At 45.8% G+C, this 18783-nt stretch overlaps 7 protein-coding genes and 2 non-coding genes across 9 annotated transcripts; 3 read left to right on the top strand and 6 right to left on the bottom strand.

Annotated features, from left to right (window-relative positions):
- Positions 1–1221: 1221 nt before the first annotated feature.
- On the bottom strand, positions 1222–1340 carry LOC145993061 (5S ribosomal RNA). The gene has a single exon (XR_014442273.1). It is a non-coding gene; the product is annotated as a 5S ribosomal RNA (ribosomal RNA).
- A 2248-nt stretch (positions 1341–3588) lies between these two features.
- Positions 3589–3999, bottom strand: LOC145992954 (histone H3). The gene has a single exon (XM_083129344.1). It carries the CDS (start codon positions 3997–3999, stop codon positions 3589–3591), a length of 411 nt encoding a protein of 136 aa, XP_082985470.1.
- Positions 4000–4233: 234 nt separating this feature from the next.
- Positions 4234–4554, top strand: LOC145992953 (histone H4-like; the record flags this gene model as incomplete). Its single annotated transcript, XM_083129343.1, has 1 exon — positions 4234–4554. A coding segment is annotated over one exon (321 nt), but the record flags the coding sequence as incomplete, so codon positions are not given.
- Positions 4555–5224: 670 nt separating this feature from the next.
- Positions 5225–5599, bottom strand: LOC145992952 (histone H2A). Its single transcript, XM_083129342.1, has one exon. It carries the CDS (start codon positions 5597–5599, stop codon positions 5225–5227), a length of 375 nt encoding a protein of 124 aa, XP_082985468.1.
- Positions 5600–5798: 199 nt separating this feature from the next.
- LOC145992951 (histone H2B) lies at positions 5799–6170 on the top strand. Its single transcript, XM_083129341.1, has one exon. It carries the CDS (start codon positions 5799–5801, stop codon positions 6168–6170), a length of 372 nt encoding a protein of 123 aa, XP_082985467.1.
- Positions 6171–8298: 2128 nt separating this feature from the next.
- Positions 8299–8417, bottom strand: LOC145993060 (5S ribosomal RNA). Its single transcript, XR_014442272.1, has one exon. It is a non-coding gene; the product is annotated as a 5S ribosomal RNA (ribosomal RNA).
- Positions 8418–10665: 2248 nt separating this feature from the next.
- LOC145992950 (histone H3) lies at positions 10666–11076 on the bottom strand. The gene has a single exon (XM_083129340.1). It carries the CDS (start codon positions 11074–11076, stop codon positions 10666–10668), a length of 411 nt encoding a protein of 136 aa, XP_082985466.1.
- A 6010-nt stretch (positions 11077–17086) lies between these two features.
- On the bottom strand, positions 17087–17461 carry LOC145992949 (histone H2A). Its single transcript, XM_083129339.1, has one exon. It carries the CDS (start codon positions 17459–17461, stop codon positions 17087–17089), a length of 375 nt encoding a protein of 124 aa, XP_082985465.1.
- A 199-nt stretch (positions 17462–17660) lies between these two features.
- LOC145992948 (histone H2B) lies at positions 17661–18032 on the top strand. The gene has a single exon (XM_083129337.1). It carries the CDS (start codon positions 17661–17663, stop codon positions 18030–18032), a length of 372 nt encoding a protein of 123 aa, XP_082985463.1.
- Positions 18033–18783: the final 751 nt, after the last annotated feature.

Raw genomic sequence — 18783 nt, 5'->3', positions numbered from 1 at the left:
TTTTGAAGAGGAACCAAAGTTGTCTTAGGCAAGGTCCTTTTTCCAGGAATTTGTCTCGCGTTCGTCTGAACCCAGATCCTCTGGGAGGTTAGGTTACGTTGGCATGGCAAAAAAAAAATGTTCATTCCATCCTATGCATTAATATTAGGGGTGTGCGGGATCCCGAAAAGTCGGGACCGGGGGGGGATCCTGTCCCGATCCCGACTTCGGGAAATGACTTCCCGACTCCCGACCAGTCGAGAAATACCGAATGGTCATTTTATCGTTAATTCGTTTCCTGCAAAAAGTAACGGTTATGTAACGGTCTGCTGCCAAAAGTAACGATTTCGTAACCGTCTGCTGCCAAAAGTAACGGTTTTGTAACCGTTCCCTGCTAAAACTAACCGTTTACTGCCAAAAGTAACCGTTTTGTAACCGTTTACTGCCAAAAGTAACCGTTTTGTAACAGTTTACTGCCAAAAGTAACCGTTTTGTAACAGTTTACTGACAAAAGTAACAGTTTCGTAACCGTTTGCTGCCAAAAGTAACCGTTCCGACCAGGACCTTCCCCACTTGCCTTCTGCTAAATTGTCCACTAGCGGGGACACTTTCACATCACTGCACTGATCGAGCATTCCCTTTCCGAAGGGAAAAGACGCGAGATTTGACATGCATCGGTTGAAACAGAACCTCGGTTTACGTGTCCTCGCCAACGAGTATGCGACATTTCCAATTCTTTATTCTGCGTGTGCACCCCCCCCCCCCCCGGTGCGTTTCGGGCGAAATTGCCAACGGATCAGGGTTGCCGGGCCGGGACTATCCCTTTAGCGAACGCCTCCTTCCACGGCGATGGCATTTTGCAAAAAAATAAAAACGCCCAAAAAACACACTCCCTGCAACCGCCGGCACGTATCCTCGCCGAAAACTACCAACGCCGGCCTCTTCGGGGAGCGACGCGGCGGATCCGCCGGGCAGGCCAGCGCTCCCCGCCGGGATTATGGCGGCCGCCGGTAATAAGAACGCACCCTGCAACCCCGCACGCCACAAAAAACAGAAGAACGTCGCCTTCCCCGATATTCATATATACTAATATACATTCTTCACTTATATTATTATTATTATTATTTGATGACATGTACATAAAAAAAAAAAAAAAAAAGCGATTGTGCAAAAACTGTGGGTGATTGATCGGCTTCGATTCACAAATAAAAGGCCACTATGAACCTTGAAAAAGAAAAAGGATGCCAACAGCACCTGGTGTTCCCAGGCGGTCACCCATCCAAGTACTGACCAGGCCCGACGCTGCTTGACTTCGGTGATCGGACGAGAACCGGTATATTCAGCGTGGTATGGCCGTTGGCGAAAGATACTGCTTTCGGTAAGGTACATATAGTCCAACTTCTCGTTTTCGGGGAAATGTCTCGTCTCGTGGGCACTGCCAAGAACGTGTAGAAGAAACATAACAAATAATTATACATTTCATTGTAGTCATAGTGAGAAATGTGCTTTAACACCCTTCGAGAGATGTGTGAACATAAAAGCTACAAGATAGGGAAGAAAATTTAGTGCAGTGAATAAAAGTGAATCTCATGACCAACCTTTTTGATTCCACACTATATACCCAGGACCTAACAACGAAAAAGTGATTGGGCTCGGTTAGTTCGTATGAACTTTCCAGCCTGATCATTACCAGTGCGTAGTTATATATATATATATATATATATATATATATATATATATATATATAGTCTCTCCAGCCTAGCTATTTCCTATTTTTGTGCTATCTTCGGACAACTTCATCGAGTTCTCGAATACGCGCTATTCCCACAAACCAAAGTAGGCAACGGGCACCTCGACACAAACTATTACATTATTATTATTTATCGGCGGAGAGCAGGAAGGGCCGCGCTAACTTTCGGTGCAAATGGCTGCTTTCGAATCGAACCACAGTCCTCATGCGATAGATTTTCGCCTATAAACGAAATTAAAGGCTATACATTGGAAGTAGGCCAGCTTCGTTCAAACACAGGCGTGTGCGACACACGCTACTTCGGAGATTGGCTTGAGAGGCCTGTCGTATGCTCAAGGCACCTGATTCTCAGCAAGAGAATAGGGGAAGGATTGAACTTCCATCTCCTCCGTGCAACCGACGCACCTTCTACCTTTTCTCAGAGAAAACTAAGGAAATCACGGGCATATGGAGGTCGCGCGTACACCTACGGTGAGTTTGACACGAAGGAAGCGAGGAACGTGGAAGTCGTGGGGACGGACTGCGGCACTTCACGGCTACTTCAAAGTTTCCGGAACGTACCCAACAACGAGGGATGCTGGTGCTCTCTAGCTCAGCACTGAAAAAATTAATCTTGGAAAGAGGAGGAAACACACTTACCGTTGTGGCAACTACAAACTTCAGTTTGCTTCGGCCCGCCTGAGAGCTGCTCTCGCTCCGGTCCGCGCTCCGAGAGAAAAGGGGGTCGAAACCAAGCGCGGGGATTCATTTTCGTTCCGAAAAGAGCGTAGATATGGCAGATACGGCATCAGCTCCCTCAGCCCCGACGGCGGCTTCGCCCAAGAAGTCCTCGAAGGCGAAAAAGCCGAGAACGGCTCCTTCCCATCCCAGGACATCCGAGATGGTGAACAACGCTATCAAGAACTTGAAGGAGCGCGGAGGCTCTTCCCTGCAGGCCATCAAGAAGTACATCACCCAGAACTACAAGGTCGACGCCGAGAAGCTCGCGCCCTTCATCAAGAAGTACCTGAGGAGCGCCGTGGCATCAGGTTCTTTGGTGCAAACCAAAGGAAAGGGTGCCTCCGGATCTTTCAAGCTCAGCGCTTCGTCGCTGAAGGAGAAACCGGAAAGCGGGGCTGTTTCCAAGACCAAACGCTCGGCTCCCAAGGAGAAGAAACCGGCAAAGAAAGCTGCCCCGGCCAAGCGACCAAAGAAGACCGGCGAAAAGAAGAAGGCACCTGTTGCAAAGCCAAAGAAGTCTCCATCGAAAGTGAAAAAGGCAAAGACGCCCAAGAAACCAAAGGCGCCAAAGCCAAAGAAGGCTGCCAAGCCCAAGGCAGCAAAGAAGGCTGCACCAAAAAAGAAGTAAAATGGTTGAGCACGCAAGTGTTCCCCATAAAAAGGTCCTTCTGAGGACCATCAAAATTCTCCTGGAAGGAGCGAATTTGCACGATCACTCAATCTTATAACCTTTCTTTTCATCGGACACGGTGTCATCCTTTCCCTTCCATCCATGCATTTTTTTTTTAAAAAAATGTAAACCATGAAAGCAATACACTTGTCACATTATGTAGTCATAATTTGTTTGACTTCGTTTCCATCGATTCTATGAAATGAACTGCGAGCAAGAAACCGCTAACTGATATTAGATTTAAAGATTTAGCGAGAGCTTTTGACCCATATATTATTAAAACTGAATATTCATGAAATATCGCCCAATTGCTTCGGCGTTATTATTTTAAATAACTTTTGGATAAACGCGAGGATAGGGATTGACAATAATAATAAAAATAAAGAGAGATACGACCAAAACGTACTTTCCAAGTAGGATTTGTGGTCCTCAAAAGGACCGATTGTTTGCCAAGGGCAGCGGGATGCGCTTAAGCACGCTCTCCACGAATGCGGCGGGCGAGCTGGATGTCCTTTGGCATGATAGTGACACGCTTAGCGTGGATGGCACACAAGTTGGTATCTTCGAAGAGACCGACGAGGTAAGCCTCGCTGGCCTCCTGGAGAGCCATGACTGCGGAACTCTGGAAGCGCAAGTCGGTCTTGAAATCTTGAGCGATCTCGCGGACGAGACGCTGGAAAGGAAGCTTCCTGATGAGCAACTCGGTGCTCTTCTGGTAGCGACGGATTTCTCGAAGAGCCACGGTACCTGGCCTGTACCTATGGGGCTTCTTCACTCCTCCGGTGGCGGGAGCGCTCTTCCTAGCTGCCTTTGTGGCGAGCTGCTTCCTTGGGGCCTTGCCTCCGGTGGATTTTCGTGCAGTTTGCTTAGTCCGGGCCATTGTCGCGTGCTTGTCCTAAGCGTTTCCGTTTCAAACAATCGCGCCAACCAAAAATCATGCCTTTATATGCTTTGCCCTGAAAGGTGCCGTGCATGCTCCTGATTCGTGAAATCAAACCGAAAAGCGGATTTCCCATTGGCTCCCGCCATTCTGCCCCCCTCTGTCGAAGGCGTACAAAACTGAGCCGGCTCGCCGGGAAGGCTTCATTCTCATCTTTCGAATCCACGTACGTGCACTGCAGAAATGACAGGCAGAGGTAAAGGAGGAAAGGGACTCGGCAAAGGAGGTGCCAAGCGCCACCGTAAAGTTCTCCGAGACAACATCCAGGGTATCACCAAGCCCGCCATCCGCCGTCTTGCCCGGCGAGGAGGTGTGAAGCGAATCTCCGGTCTCATCTACGAAGAGACACGCGGCGTCCTCAAGGTGTTCTTGGAGAACGTTATCCGCGATGCCGTCACCTACACGGAGCACGCCAAGAGGAAAACCGTAACCGCCATGGACGTCGTGTACGCACTCAAACGTCAAGGCAGAACCTTGTACGGTTTCGGAGGTTAAGGGCTCTAATTTGCCTGTCCTCCATCTTGAAAAATCGGCCCTTCTAAGGGCCACAAATCTTTTCTTTGAGGAAGGAAATGTCAGCTTTCAACTTTCCCCGAACCTTACCCCCTGATCCCAGCCTCGATTCGAACGATTTCTCTCGTCTGGAGTTGATAATGACATAAGAATGATTGAAATAATTGAGAATTCAACAAAAAATATTCACGCGAGGACTCTCAGCATTCGCTAGATGACTATCCACCCCTCGTTGCTTCTTCGTTCGTCGTTTAGCAAAGCAAAAGGAATTTATGTGAAATTCAGATTGCTTCTGTCAAATTATAACATCAATTAATATAACTCAGGCGAACATATATATATTTTTTTATTATTATTATTTTCAGTGCAGCTTGACTCCACCGAAAACAAAACACACGTCATAATCTCTATGCTATCAAAATTTACAAGATGTATACGCACAGGTAAGCCACTATTCTCTGACATTATCGGAAATAGGCAAACAACATTGAATCAACACAGGATTTGCATGCCAAGTTACAAGTCCTGATTAGACTACAGACTTCAAACTTGAAAACTTAAAAAAATAGAGTAGACAATGACCCTTTCCTAAGGTAATTGGTGGCCCTTACAAGGGCCGATTTGCTAGAAGCTGAGGGGGTAGGGTGTCAGCTTAAGCTTTCTTCTCGGTTTTCTTGGGAAGAAGGACCGCCTGGATGTTGGGCAGCACGCCACCCTGGGCGATCGTGACCCCAGAAAGGAGCTTGTTCAACTCCTCGTCGTTTCTGATGGCCAACTGCAAGTGACGGGGGATGATCCTGGTCTTCTTGTTATCGCGAGCAGCATTGCCGGCCAACTCCAAGACTTCGGCGGCCAAATATTCCATGACGGCGGCCAGGTAAACCGGTGCACCGGCACCGACACGTTCGGCATAATTGCCCTTTCGCAAAAGTCGGTGGATTCTGCCGACGGGGAACTGAAGTCCGGCTCGGCTGGAGCGAGACTTGCTCTTTCCCTTCACTTTTCCTCCCTTTCCGCGTCCAGACATGATGATCTCTTGCTATCGATACAACGTGAAAACACAAATTTTTGCCAGCCAGTTTGGTGGTTTTGTTAAGTAGTGTTGAATCGCCGCGAATGAGAGCGTCCGGGAGACACGTCTCGAAGCGCCATTGGTCCGTCTGATATCAACCGTCCTTTCTTAAAAAGAATCGACGGTTTGGGCGCACATCGAGTCTGTCTGCAACATGCCGCCAAAGACAAGTGGAAAAGCCGCCAAAAAGGCCGGAAAGGCCCAGAAGAACATCTCCAAGGGAGACAAAAAGAAGAAGCGGAGGAGGAAGGAGAGCTACGCAATTTACATCTACAAGGTGTTGAAGCAAGTTCACCCTGACACCGGCATCTCCAGCAAGGCGATGAGCATCATGAACAGCTTCGTCAACGACATCTTCGAGCGCATTGCCGCCGAAGCTTCCAGGCTCGCTCATTACAACAAGCGATCGACCATCACCAGCAGGGAGATCCAGACGGCCGTCCGGCTGCTCCTCCCCGGTGAACTGGCCAAGCACGCCGTCAGTGAAGGCACCAAGGCCGTGACTAAGTACACCAGCTCAAAGTAAACTCAAGGAAATAGTTACCTTGCCGAAAAAGGCCCTTTTTAGGGCCAAAAATTGAATCTTGGAATTGGACGAACTTGTCTACCACCCCTCCGAAACGTACACTTACATAACCTAACGATATCTCAGCCTGCAAGCGAAAAGATTTTTGACCTTACGTATATAAAAAAAATGCTTTTAAGGTACGAATGAATGTTAATGTCAACCAGCACGTAATTTACAAAAATAGGCTAAATTTCCAAATTTTTTAGTTTCTTTTGCTGAATAGGACTTTTAGAGTTACATTTGGACAAAATGCCTCTGCAAAAAAATAACCTAAGACTTGGAACAATTGATTCGGCGCATTATTATTTTGGATGAACACATAAAATAAACTTGTATATTTAACAAAAATAACTTTCACGTTTCTATTTTACAATTGTACGTTTGTTACTAGAGTATGGCAGTGAAAGGTACACACAGATTAATATCTGCATATACTCGGTTGGGTTACATTAGGTTAGGTTTTGTTAGGTCGTGATTTTATTTCATTTTTCGTGTTTTCCTTCATTTTACTTTCAAAATTACTTTAAGTTTTCTCCACGAGCAGGGAAAAAGGAAGAGTTTGGCAGTCACATTCATAATTTGCACTAAAAGGGCTCACTTAACTTCTATGAAAGGGTGAGAACTGGTACGCTCAACGAACTGTGACATTTGGCGGGAACCGTTGCATTAGAAATCGGTTACTCCAAGAATTGATCTGAACGTTGTTTCCGGAGGGCGGCGGCATCGGGGGGGGGGGGGGGTGGAACTTCAACTTACGATCCCGGAAGATTAGCATTTTTTTGTTCAGTTAGGGGTGTGGTTCGAACGCCTACATGCCTCCATTCGGTATCATTACATGCTGACTACACAACGAAAGTGTACGCGAATTTTTGAAGAGGAACCAAAGTTGTCTTAGGCAAGGTCCTTTTTCCAGGAATTTGTCTCGCGTTCGTCTGAACCCAGATCCTCTGGGAGGTTAGGTTACGTTGGCATGGCAAAAAAAAAATGTTCATTCCATCCTATGCATTAATATTAGGGGTGTGCGGGATCCCGAAAAGTCGGGACCGGGGGGGGATCCTGTCCCGATCCCGACTTCGGGAAATGACTTCCCGACTCCCGACCAGTCGAGAAATACCGAATGGTCATTTTATCGTTAATTCGTTTCCTGCAAAAAGTAACGGTTATGTAACGGTCTGCTGCCAAAAGTAACGATTTCGTAACCGTCTGCTGCCAAAAGTAACGGTTTTGTAACCGTTCCCTGCTAAAACTAACCGTTTACTGCCAAAAGTAACCGTTTTGTAACCGTTTACTGCCAAAAGTAACCGTTTTGTAACAGTTTACTGCCAAAAGTAACCGTTTTGTAACAGTTTACTGACAAAAGTAACAGTTTCGTAACCGTTTGCTGCCAAAAGTAACCGTTCCGACCAGGACCTTCCCCACTTGCCTTCTGCTAAATTGTCCACTAGCGGGGACACTTTCACATCACTGCACTGATCGAGCATTCCCTTTCCGAAGGGAAAAGACGCGAGATTTGACATGCATCGGTTGAAACAGAACCTCGGTTTACGTGTCCTCGCCAACGAGTATGCGACATTTCCAATTCTTTATTCTGCGTGTGCACCCCCCCCCCCCCCGGTGCGTTTCGGGCGAAATTGCCAACGGATCAGTTGCCGGGCCGGGACTATCCCTTTAGCGAACGCCTCCTTCCACGGCGATGGCATTTTGCAAAAAAATAAAAACGCCCAAAAAACACACTCCCTGCAACCGCCGGCACGTATCCTCGCCGAAAACTACCAACGCCGGCCTCTTCGGGGAGCGACGCGGCGGATCCGCCGGGCAGGCCAGCGCTCCCCGCCGGGATTATGGCGGCCGCCGGTAATAAGAACGCACCCTGCAACCCCGCACGCCACAAAAAACAGAAGAACGTCGCCTTCCCCGATATTCATATATACTAATATACATTCTTCACTTATATTATTATTATTATTATTTGATGACATGTACATAAAAAAAAAAAAAAAAAAGCGATTGTGCAAAAACTGTGGGTGATTGATCGGCTTCGATTCACAAATAAAAGGCCACTATGAACCTTGAAAAAGAAAAAGGATGCCAACAGCACCTGGTGTTCCCAGGCGGTCACCCATCCAAGTACTGACCAGGCCCGACGCTGCTTGACTTCGGTGATCGGACGAGAACCGGTATATTCAGCGTGGTATGGCCGTTGGCGAAAGATACTGCTTTCGGTAAGGTACATATAGTCCAACTTCTCGTTTTCGGGGAAATGTCTCGTCTCGTGGGCACTGCCAAGAACGTGTAGAAGAAACATAACAAATAATTATACATTTCATTGTAGTCATAGTGAGAAATGTGCTTTAACACCCTTCGAGAGATGTGTGAACATAAAAGCTACAAGATAGGGAAGAAAATTTAGTGCAGTGAATAAAAGTGAATCTCATGACCAACCTTTTTGATTCCACACTATATACCCAGGACCTAACAACGAAAAAGTGATTGGGCTCGGTTAGTTCGTATGAACTTTCCAGCCTGATCATTACCAGTGCGTAGTTATATATATATATATATATATATATATATATATATATATATATATAGTCTCTCCAGCCTAGCTATTTCCTATTTTTGTGCTATCTTCGGACAACTTCATCGAGTTCTCGAATACGCGCTATTCCCACAAACCAAAGTAGGCAACGGGCACCTCGACACAAACTATTACATTATTATTATTTATCGGCGGAGAGCAGGAAGGGCCGCGCTAACTTTCGGTGCAAATGGCTGCTTTCGAATCGAACCACAGTCCTCATGCGATAGATTTTCGCCTATAAACGAAATTAAAGGCTATACATTGGAAGTAGGCCAGCTTCGTTCAAACACAGGCGTGTGCGACACACGCTACTTCGGAGATTGGCTTGAGAGGCCTGTCGTATGCTCAAGGCACCTGATTCTCAGCAAGAGAATAGGGGAAGGATTGAACTTCCATCTCCTCCGTGCAACCGACGCACCTTCTACCTTTTCTCAGAGAAAACTAAGGAAATCACGGGCATATGGAGGTCGCGCGTACACCTACGGTGAGTTTGACACGAAGGAAGCGAGGAACGTGGAAGTCGTGGGGACGGACTGCGGCACTTCACGGCTACTTCAAAGTTTCCGGAACGTACCCAACAACGAGGGATGCTGGTGCTCTCTAGCTCAGCACTGAAAAAATTAATCTTGGAAAGAGGAGGAAACACACTTACCGTTGTGGCAACTACAAACTTCAGTTTGCTTCGGCCCGCCTGAGAGCTGCTCTCGCTCCGGTCCGCGCTCCGAGAGAAAAGGGGGTCGAAACCAAGCGCGGGGATTCATTTTCGTTCCGAAAAGAGCGTAGATATGGCAGATACGGCATCAGCTCCCTCAGCCCCGACGGCGGCTTCGCCCAAGAAGTCCTCGAAGGCGAAAAAGCCGAGAACGGCTCCTTCCCATCCCAGGACATCCGAGATGGTGAACAACGCTATCAAGAACTTGAAGGAGCGCGGAGGCTCTTCCCTGCAGGCCATCAAGAAGTACATCACCCAGAACTACAAGGTCGACGCCGAGAAGCTCGCGCCCTTCATCAAGAAGTACCTGAGGAGCGCCGTGGCATCAGGTTCTTTGGTGCAAACCAAAGGAAAGGGTGCCTCCGGATCTTTCAAGCTCAGCGCTTCGTCGCTGAAGGAGAAACCGGAAAGCGGGGCTGTTTCCAAGACCAAACGCTCGGCTCCCAAGGAGAAGAAACCGGCAAAGAAAGCTGCCCCGGCCAAGCGACCAAAGAAGACCGGCGAAAAGAAGAAGGCACCTGTTGCAAAGCCAAAGAAGTCTCCATCGAAAGTGAAAAAGGCAAAGACGCCCAAGAAACCAAAGGCGCCAAAGCCAAAGAAGGCTGCCAAGCCCAAGGCAGCAAAGAAGGCTGCACCAAAAAAGAAGTAAAATGGTTGAGCACGCAAGTGTTCCCCATAAAAAGGTCCTTCTGAGGACCATCAAAATTCTCCTGGAAGGAGCGAATTTGCACGATCACTCAATCTTATAACCTTTCTTTTCATCGGACACGGTGTCATCCTTTCCCTTCCATCCATGCATTTTTTTTTTAAAAAAATGTAAACCATGAAAGCAATACACTTGTCACATTATGTAGTCATAATTTGTTTGACTTCGTTTCCATCGATTCTATGAAATGAACTGCGAGCAAGAAACCGCTAACTGATATTAGATTTAAAGATTTAGCGAGAGCTTTTGACCCATATATTATTAAAACTGAATATTCATGAAATATCGCCCAATTGCTTCGGCGTTATTATTTTAAATAACTTTTGGATAAACGCGAGGATAGGGATTGACAATAATAATAAAAATAAAGAGAGATACGACCAAAACGTACTTTCCAAGTAGGATTTGTGGTCCTCAAAAGGACCGATTGTTTGCCAAGGGCAGCGGGATGCGCTTAAGCACGCTCTCCACGAATGCGGCGGGCGAGCTGGATGTCCTTTGGCATGATAGTGACACGCTTAGCGTGGATGGCACACAAGTTGGTATCTTCGAAGAGACCGACGAGGTAAGCCTCGCTGGCCTCCTGGAGAGCCATGACTGCGGAACTCTGGAAGCGCAAGTCGGTCTTGAAATCTTGAGCGATCTCGCGGACGAGACGCTGGAAAGGAAGCTTCCTGATGAGCAACTCGGTGCTCTTCTGGTAGCGACGGATTTCTCGAAGAGCCACGGTACCTGGCCTGTACCTATGGGGCTTCTTCACTCCTCCGGTGGCGGGAGCGCTCTTCCTAGCTGCCTTTGTGGCGAGCTGCTTCCTTGGGGCCTTGCCTCCGGTGGATTTTCGTGCAGTTTGCTTAGTCCGGGCCATTGTCGCGTGCTTGTCCTAAGCGTTTCCGTTTCAAACAATCGCGCCAACCAAAAATCATGCCTTTATATGCTTTGCCCTGAAAGGTGCCGTGCATGCTCCTGATTCGTGAAATCAAACCGAAAAGCGGATTTCCCATTGGCTCCCGCCATTCTGCCCCCCTCTGTCGAAGGCGTACAAAACTGAGCCGGCTCGCCGGGAAGGCTTCCTCTGTCCTCTCGGACCAGGCGTGGAGACCTCACGGTGTTCAACGAAGCGCCTGTTTTCGACAACAGAACATCGCGCCGAGCGGCGGCCAGCATCGGCGAGATGGAGAAGCCAGAGAAGACAGCCAGTCGCAGCGCTTCCCGAGAATCGCGGGGATCCAATAGCGGACGTCGACCGGAATGCTTCAGTGATTCGTCGACTACATTAGCCAATCAGATGCCTCCTCCTTCTGATTGGTGCGCACAACAGTATAAATTGCAGCAGACCACAAAAAGCCAGCGCCACTCTACTTCCGACGACTCGTCAGCAACATCGGAACAGTCGGCGACTACAATGAAGAATAAATCTACTTCTCATAAGAACATCCTTAGACAGTCACCTAAAAAGGGACGTCGATCTAAACAACCGAAGTTAGCACTATCTGATGGACAGGATATTTCTTCCCTCGATACAATAAAACAAGTATTTTTGTTTCCTCAAAAATCAATAGTAGACGCGGAAGGATTCCAACAGGTTCTAACCCAAAAAGCAAGTCATGCGAAGACAACGAGCACGGTGGTGCCTCCACAGATAGAACTGTCTAATATGTACACAAGCCTACAACAAAATGATCAAAATGAAGATGTAGAAAACAACGAAATGCAAATTGATGGGGCTGTGGGGGGGGCAGACGCCCCCCAAGATTTAACTAGTAAAAATCCAGAAAATAACCGTCGCTGCCCGTTGATATACGTGTACGATCAGCCTGCACCACATAATTTCGTCAGTGTAATAACGGAAAAGCTGAACATCAATCCAAAAATCAGGATAACTAGGGAAAGCATCCGCATTCATTTAAATTCTCCACCTGAATTTGACCGACTTTGTGAACATCTACAACATCAACGTATACAACATGCCATCGCTCCCGCGAGGACCAATGATCGAATTAAAGTCGTACTCCGTCTCCTTCCAATTGATCTATCTACCTCTGAAATTTGTTCTGCATTGCACAAGGAGGGCTTTCAAGCACTAACAGTACAACAAATGACCCAACGTGCATCTGCATCATCTCCCAGGAAGAAAATTCCTTTATATTTGGTGACTATTCTAAAAACTCCTGATGTCTCCAGTATCTATCAATTGGAATACATAGGTCGATATAGTGTTCAAGTGGAACCTTACCAACCACCGACGACTTTACAATGTTTTGTTTGTCAACGCCTAGGGCATACTCAGCGAAACTGCCATACAACCCCGCGTTGCGTGAAGTGCGGGAAAAACCACCTGGCCAAGGACTGCTCTTTACGTGAAGATCAACTCCCAAAGTGTGTCAACTGTGGGGGTGCACATCCTGCAAATTTTCGAGGTTGCCGTCTGTTTGCTGGCATTACACAACGCACAGCCACTACAATTCGACCAAGCCAAACAACTAACCAGACAGAGACCGCGAATATTGAAAGATCAACAAGCTCTCTACCATCGGCTGCAGGGCCCTCAAAAGAAATACCAGCTGCTCTATCTACAACAGTACCGACGCCAGCTTTTCGATCTTCAGCAGCTTCGCAACCATTGTCTTACGCTCAATATGCTGACTTCCATCAAAGACAACGCAGAAAATCGTACGTTCCACCCCCTACAACTACTGGAGCTGGATTCATCACTTTATTGGAAATGGCTAAGAATTGGAATCTAACAAAAATTTGGCAGCACCTTTCTCGTGGGCTTCAACAAATCTCTCAGGCTACTACCGGAATGGCAGTCATCAGTATCATTATTCAAACACTATTGGAAATGCAATCTGATGGCTGCTTTTAGGAAACGAAACTTGCTCAGTCAATTACATCTGCTGTATTACAACGCAAACGGCATAAAACACCAATCTCCTGAGATATATCGGCAGTTAAAGGAAAAGAGAGTTGACCTTGCACTAATTAATGAAACCCATTTGAAGCCAAATATACAATGGAGTTTGCCGGATTATCGCATCATCCGATTAGATCGTATTGGTCGCCCAAAAGGAGGACTCCTAATTCTAGCTCGAAAAGGCATGAATCTGGTGCAAATACCAATCCCTCAATTAAAATCTTTAGAAGCCATTGGAATTCGCATACATGCAGCGGACAAGGAACTTATTGTTGTTGCAGTATATAGACCTCCCAACTTTCCCTTACAAGAACAAGACATTTTAACTCTACACTCCTTAGGATCTCATATAGTGATTGCGGGAGACCTAAATGCGAAACATCCGGATTGGAATTCGAGAGTTTCAAATACAGCTGGTAATCTCCTTCGTCGTATATTACCAAATACAACATTCTCGATCTCAGCACCGAAAGATCCTACCTTTTATCCTACAGGTAGAGGTTTACCGGATGTATTGGATATTCTCTTGTGTAAGGGAGTTGGAGTTAACATAGCCCCCTATGTGGAGGACGCATTGACTTCGGATCATTTACCGGTCTTTACTGCTCTGGCTCAGGGAGTTTATTGTTATCGGTTTCAACCTCCGCCAACGTTCATCACTATTTGGGAATATTTTCAACAAAATATCCATCAAAAATTAAACTTACATCTACGTATAGCAACTCCAGAAGAAATAGATAATGCAGTTATACATTTTACGTCAATAGTAGCCAAAGCTTATAAACAAGCCACTACGGAACAACAGACTACAAGAAAGACCTTGACATCACCAATACTTACAATTCTTCTACAACTTACTCGTTGGGCTAAACGTAGATGGCAAAGAACACTTGCTTTTCAACATCGTTGGGAATGGAAATTTATTGCTAATCACTTACATAAGTACCTTGAACGAGATAGAATTTCTCAGTGGGATGAACGGCTACAAAATCTTACCGTGCAGGATCCTTCTTTTTGGAAATTGGCAAGACATCTAAATGCCAGGGACTCCGGAGCACCGACTGTACTTATAGGAGAAAACCGAACGGTACTTGCACCAGAAGACAAAGCAGAACTTCTCGCCCGCCAATTTTATAATAACTTCCAATTAAACGAGGATTTAATAGATTTAGATACTGAGCGAGCAGTAACACAGAGCTATAACGATCTTATTCAATTACCGATTGGACTAGATGCCCCTCACATTTCTCCAAGAGAAATTAGTAACATAGCACGGACATTAAAAGCAACTTCTGCACCAGGCTTGGACGGCATTCCTTCTTCCGCTCTACAAAAATTGACAAGAAAAGGATTCGTCTTTCTATCCAAATTGTTTACAGCAATATTGAAAACAAGCTATTTCCCGACCATCTGGAAGACAGCTAAGGTGATTGCAATCCCGAAACCGGGAAAAAATCCAAAAGAGGCTGCTAATTATAGACCTATCAGTCTCCTTTCCCATGTCAGTAAGTTGTTCGAACGTGTACTTCGCAATCGACTGACCAAGATAGTGGATGACAACCATCTTCTCCCTAACCATCAATTTGGTTTTAGAAAAGGCCACGGAACTACTGAACAACTTCTCCGAGTTATTGATTATTCTGTTTCTCATCTTAACAGAAAACACAGAACTCTAGGACTGTACATAGATGTTCACAAAGCATTCGACCGAGTCTGGCATGGTGGCCTTCTCCATAAAATGGTAAATTTACCAATTCCATCATGTTACAAAAAGTTCTTCTTATCGTATTTATCTAATCGACAATTTAGGGTCGCAGTGCAAGGTTCATCCTCCAATGCTTACGACATAGCTGCAGGTGTCCCACAAGGCTCTGCCCTTTCACCAATGCTTTACGCTCTTTACACGGCTGATATTCCGGAAATACCGAATGGACTCACGGCAACATATGCCGACGATACTGCTTTTTTTGTCCATGGGCGAAAACTCTCCACTTGCGAAGCTCGAATGAAGAAATTTCTACCATTATTGGAAAGATGGGCCAGCAAATGGAAAATAAAACTTAATCCGGACAAGTGCAATAGTATGGTGTTTGGTTATGGGAGTTTCAATCAAAATCAAGCACATCTCATTCTATTTGGCACCGTTATACCGGCAGCAAGAACAGTACGATATTTGGGGGTCCAGATCGACTCTCTTCTTACTTTTGGCCCCCACATCGATAAAGTATGTACACGAGCAAAGAAACGGATAGGCTATCTAACTCCAATGTTGCGATCTCCAGTTTTAGCCATATCTTCAAAACTACATTTATATAAAATGATGGTCCGTCCTATTCTGACATATGCAGGTGCTGTATGGATACAGGCCGCACATACCCACCTGGACAAAATCCAAAGGATCCAAAATAGCGTGTTGCGAACAATAGGTGGTTATCCACGGTCTACTACCATTGTACAACTACACGACGATTTGGAAATATTATATATCATTGAGGTACTTCGTTACCACAGATCAAATCTATGGGACAAATTGGTTATGCATCCTAACCCCTTGATCCAAAATATAGGGACCATCAAAAATAAATACAACAGAATAGCGCATCCCTATTCACGACAACTATACTGACTGGCTTCTCAGAACCAAGTGGTATTGTATTACCACATTTATGTATGTAATGTTTTTGTTTTGTAAATTATTCTATGTTTTGGGTTTTTTGGGGTACACTAGAAAATGTAACCTCTAGCGACAGGTGCAGAGGGTTTTAAATAGTTGATTGTAAATCTAATTGTTGTAATTCTAAACAATATGTGACACCTGTAAATGAATTAATAAAACAAGAAGCAGGTTCTCCCCAATTGATGACGTCCTGACCATTCTTGGTCAATAAAAAAAAAAAAAAAAAAAAAAAAAAAAAAAAAAAAAAAAAAAAGGGAAGGCTTCATTCTCATCTTTCGAATCCACGTACGTGCACTGCAGAAATGACAGGCAGAGGTAAAGGAGGAAAGGGACTCGGCAAAGGAGGTGCCAAGCGCCACCGTAAAGTTCTCCGAGACAACATCCAGGGTATCACCAAGCCCGCCATCCGCCGTCTTGCCCGGCGAGGAGGTGTGAAGCGAATCTCCGGTCTCATCTACGAAGAGACACGCGGCGTCCTCAAGGTGTTCTTGGAGAACGTTATCCGCGATGCCGTCACCTACACGGAGCACGCCAAGAGGAAAACCGTAACCGCCATGGACGTCGTGTACGCACTCAAACGTCAAGGCAGAACCTTGTACGGTTTCGGAGGTTAAGGGCTCTAATTTGCCTGTCCTCCATCTTGAAAAATCGGCCCTTCTAAGGGCCACAAATCTTTTCTTTGAGGAAGGAAATGTCAGCTTTCAACTTTCCCCGAACCTTACCCCCTGATCCCAGCCTCGATTCGAACGATTTCTCTCGTCTGGAGTTGATAATGACATAAGAATGATTGAAATAATTGAGAATTCAACAAAAAATATTCACGCGAGGACTCTCAGCATTCGCTAGATGACTATCCACCCCTCGTTGCTTCTTCGTTCGTCGTTTAGCAAAGCAAAAGGAATTTATGTGAAATTCAGATTGCTTCTGTCAAATTATAACATCAATTAATATAACTCAGGCGAACATATATATATTTTTTTATTATTATTATTTTCAGTGCAGCTTGACTCCACCGAAAACAAAACACACGTCATAATCTCTATGCTATCAAAATTTACAAGATGTATACGCACAGGTAAGCCACTATTCTCTGACATTATCGGAAATAGGCAAACAACATTGAATCAACACAGGATTTGCATGCCAAGTTACAAGTCCTGATTAGACTACAGACTTCAAACTTGAAAACTTAAAAAAATAGAGTAGACAATGACCCTTTCCTAAGGTAATTGGTGGCCCTTACAAGGGCCGATTTGCTAGAAGCTGAGGGGGTAGGGTGTCAGCTTAAGCTTTCTTCTCGGTTTTCTTGGGAAGAAGGACCGCCTGGATGTTGGGCAGCACGCCACCCTGGGCGATCGTGACCCCAGAAAGGAGCTTGTTCAACTCCTCGTCGTTTCTGATGGCCAACTGCAAGTGACGGGGGATGATCCTGGTCTTCTTGTTATCGCGAGCAGCATTGCCGGCCAACTCCAAGACTTCGGCGGCCAAATATTCCATGACGGCGGCCAGGTAAACCGGTGCACCGGCACCGACACGTTCGGCATAATTGCCCTTTCGCAAAAGTCGGTGGATTCTGCCGACGGGGAACTGAAGTCCGGCTCGGCTGGAGCGAGACTTGCTCTTTCCCTTCACTTTTCCTCCCTTTCCGCGTCCAGACATGATGATCTCTTGCTATCGATACAACGTGAAAACACAAATTTTTGCCAGCCAGTTTGGTGGTTTTGTTAAGTAGTGTTGAATCGCCGCGAATGAGAGCGTCCGGGAGACACGTCTCGAAGCGCCATTGGTCCGTCTGATATCAACCGTCCTTTCTTAAAAAGAATCGACGGTTTGGGCGCACATCGAGTCTGTCTGCAACATGCCGCCAAAGACAAGTGGAAAAGCCGCCAAAAAGGCCGGAAAGGCCCAGAAGAACATCTCCAAGGGAGACAAAAAGAAGAAGCGGAGGAGGAAGGAGAGCTACGCAATTTACATCTACAAGGTGTTGAAGCAAGTTCACCCTGACACCGGCATCTCCAGCAAGGCGATGAGCATCATGAACAGCTTCGTCAACGACATCTTCGAGCGCATTGCCGCCGAAGCTTCCAGGCTCGCTCATTACAACAAGCGATCGACCATCACCAGCAGGGAGATCCAGACGGCCGTCCGGCTGCTCCTCCCCGGTGAACTGGCCAAGCACGCCGTCAGTGAAGGCACCAAGGCCGTGACTAAGTACACCAGCTCAAAGTAAACTCAAGGAAATAGTTACCTTGCCGAAAAAGGCCCTTTTTAGGGCCAAAAATTGAATCTTGGAATTGGACGAACTTGTCTACCACCCCTCCGAAACGTACACTTACATAACCTAACGATATCTCAGCCTGCAAGCGAAAAGATTTTTGACCTTACGTATATAAAAAAAATGCTTTTAAGGTACGAATGAATGTTAATGTCAACCAGCACGTAATTTACAAAAATAGGCTAAATTTCCAAATTTTTTAGTTTCTTTTGCTGAATAGGACTTTTAGAGTTACATTTGGACAAAATGCCTCTGCAAAAAAATAACCTAAGACTTGGAACAATTGATTCGGCGCATTATTATTTTGGATGAACACATAAAATAAACTTGTATATTTAACAAAAATAACTTTCACGTTTCTATTTTACAATTGTACGTTTGTTACTAGAGTATGGCAGTGAAAGGTACACACAGATTAATATCTGCATATACTCGGTTGGGTTACATTAGGTTAGGTTTTGTTAGGTCGTGATTTTATTTCATTTTTCGTGTTTTCCTTCATTTTACTTTCAAAATTACTTTAAGTTTTCTCCACGAGCAGGGAAAAAGGAAGAGTTTGGCAGTCACATTCATAATTTGCACTAAAAGGGCTCACTTAACTTCTATGAAAGGGTGAGAACTGGTACGCTCAACGAACTGTGACATTTGGCGGGAACCGTTGCATTAGAAATCGGTTACTCCAAGAATTGATCTGAACGTTGTTTCC

Source organism: Lepisma saccharinum, chromosome 9 (assembly GCF_977018435.1).
Source record: "Lepisma saccharinum chromosome 9, izLepSacc3.1, whole genome shotgun sequence".
Classification (NCBI taxonomy): Eukaryota; Metazoa; Arthropoda; class Insecta; order Zygentoma; family Lepismatidae; genus Lepisma; species Lepisma saccharinum.
Note: the sequence above shows the minus strand (reverse complement) of the source record. Positions and strands in the feature narration are given on the sequence as shown.

Coding starts and splice junctions, on each gene's coding strand:
- LOC145992954 (XM_083129344.1), bottom strand. CDS start 3,999: ATGGCCCGGACTAAGCAAACTGCACGAAAATCCACCGGAGGCAAGGCC.
- LOC145992952 (XM_083129342.1), bottom strand. CDS start 5,599: ATGTCTGGACGCGGAAAGGGAGGAAAAGTGAAGGGAAAGAGCAAGTCT.
- LOC145992951 (XM_083129341.1), top strand. CDS start 5,799: ATGCCGCCAAAGACAAGTGGAAAAGCCGCCAAAAAGGCCGGAAAGGCC.
- LOC145992950 (XM_083129340.1), bottom strand. CDS start 11,076: ATGGCCCGGACTAAGCAAACTGCACGAAAATCCACCGGAGGCAAGGCC.
- LOC145992949 (XM_083129339.1), bottom strand. CDS start 17,461: ATGTCTGGACGCGGAAAGGGAGGAAAAGTGAAGGGAAAGAGCAAGTCT.
- LOC145992948 (XM_083129337.1), top strand. CDS start 17,661: ATGCCGCCAAAGACAAGTGGAAAAGCCGCCAAAAAGGCCGGAAAGGCC.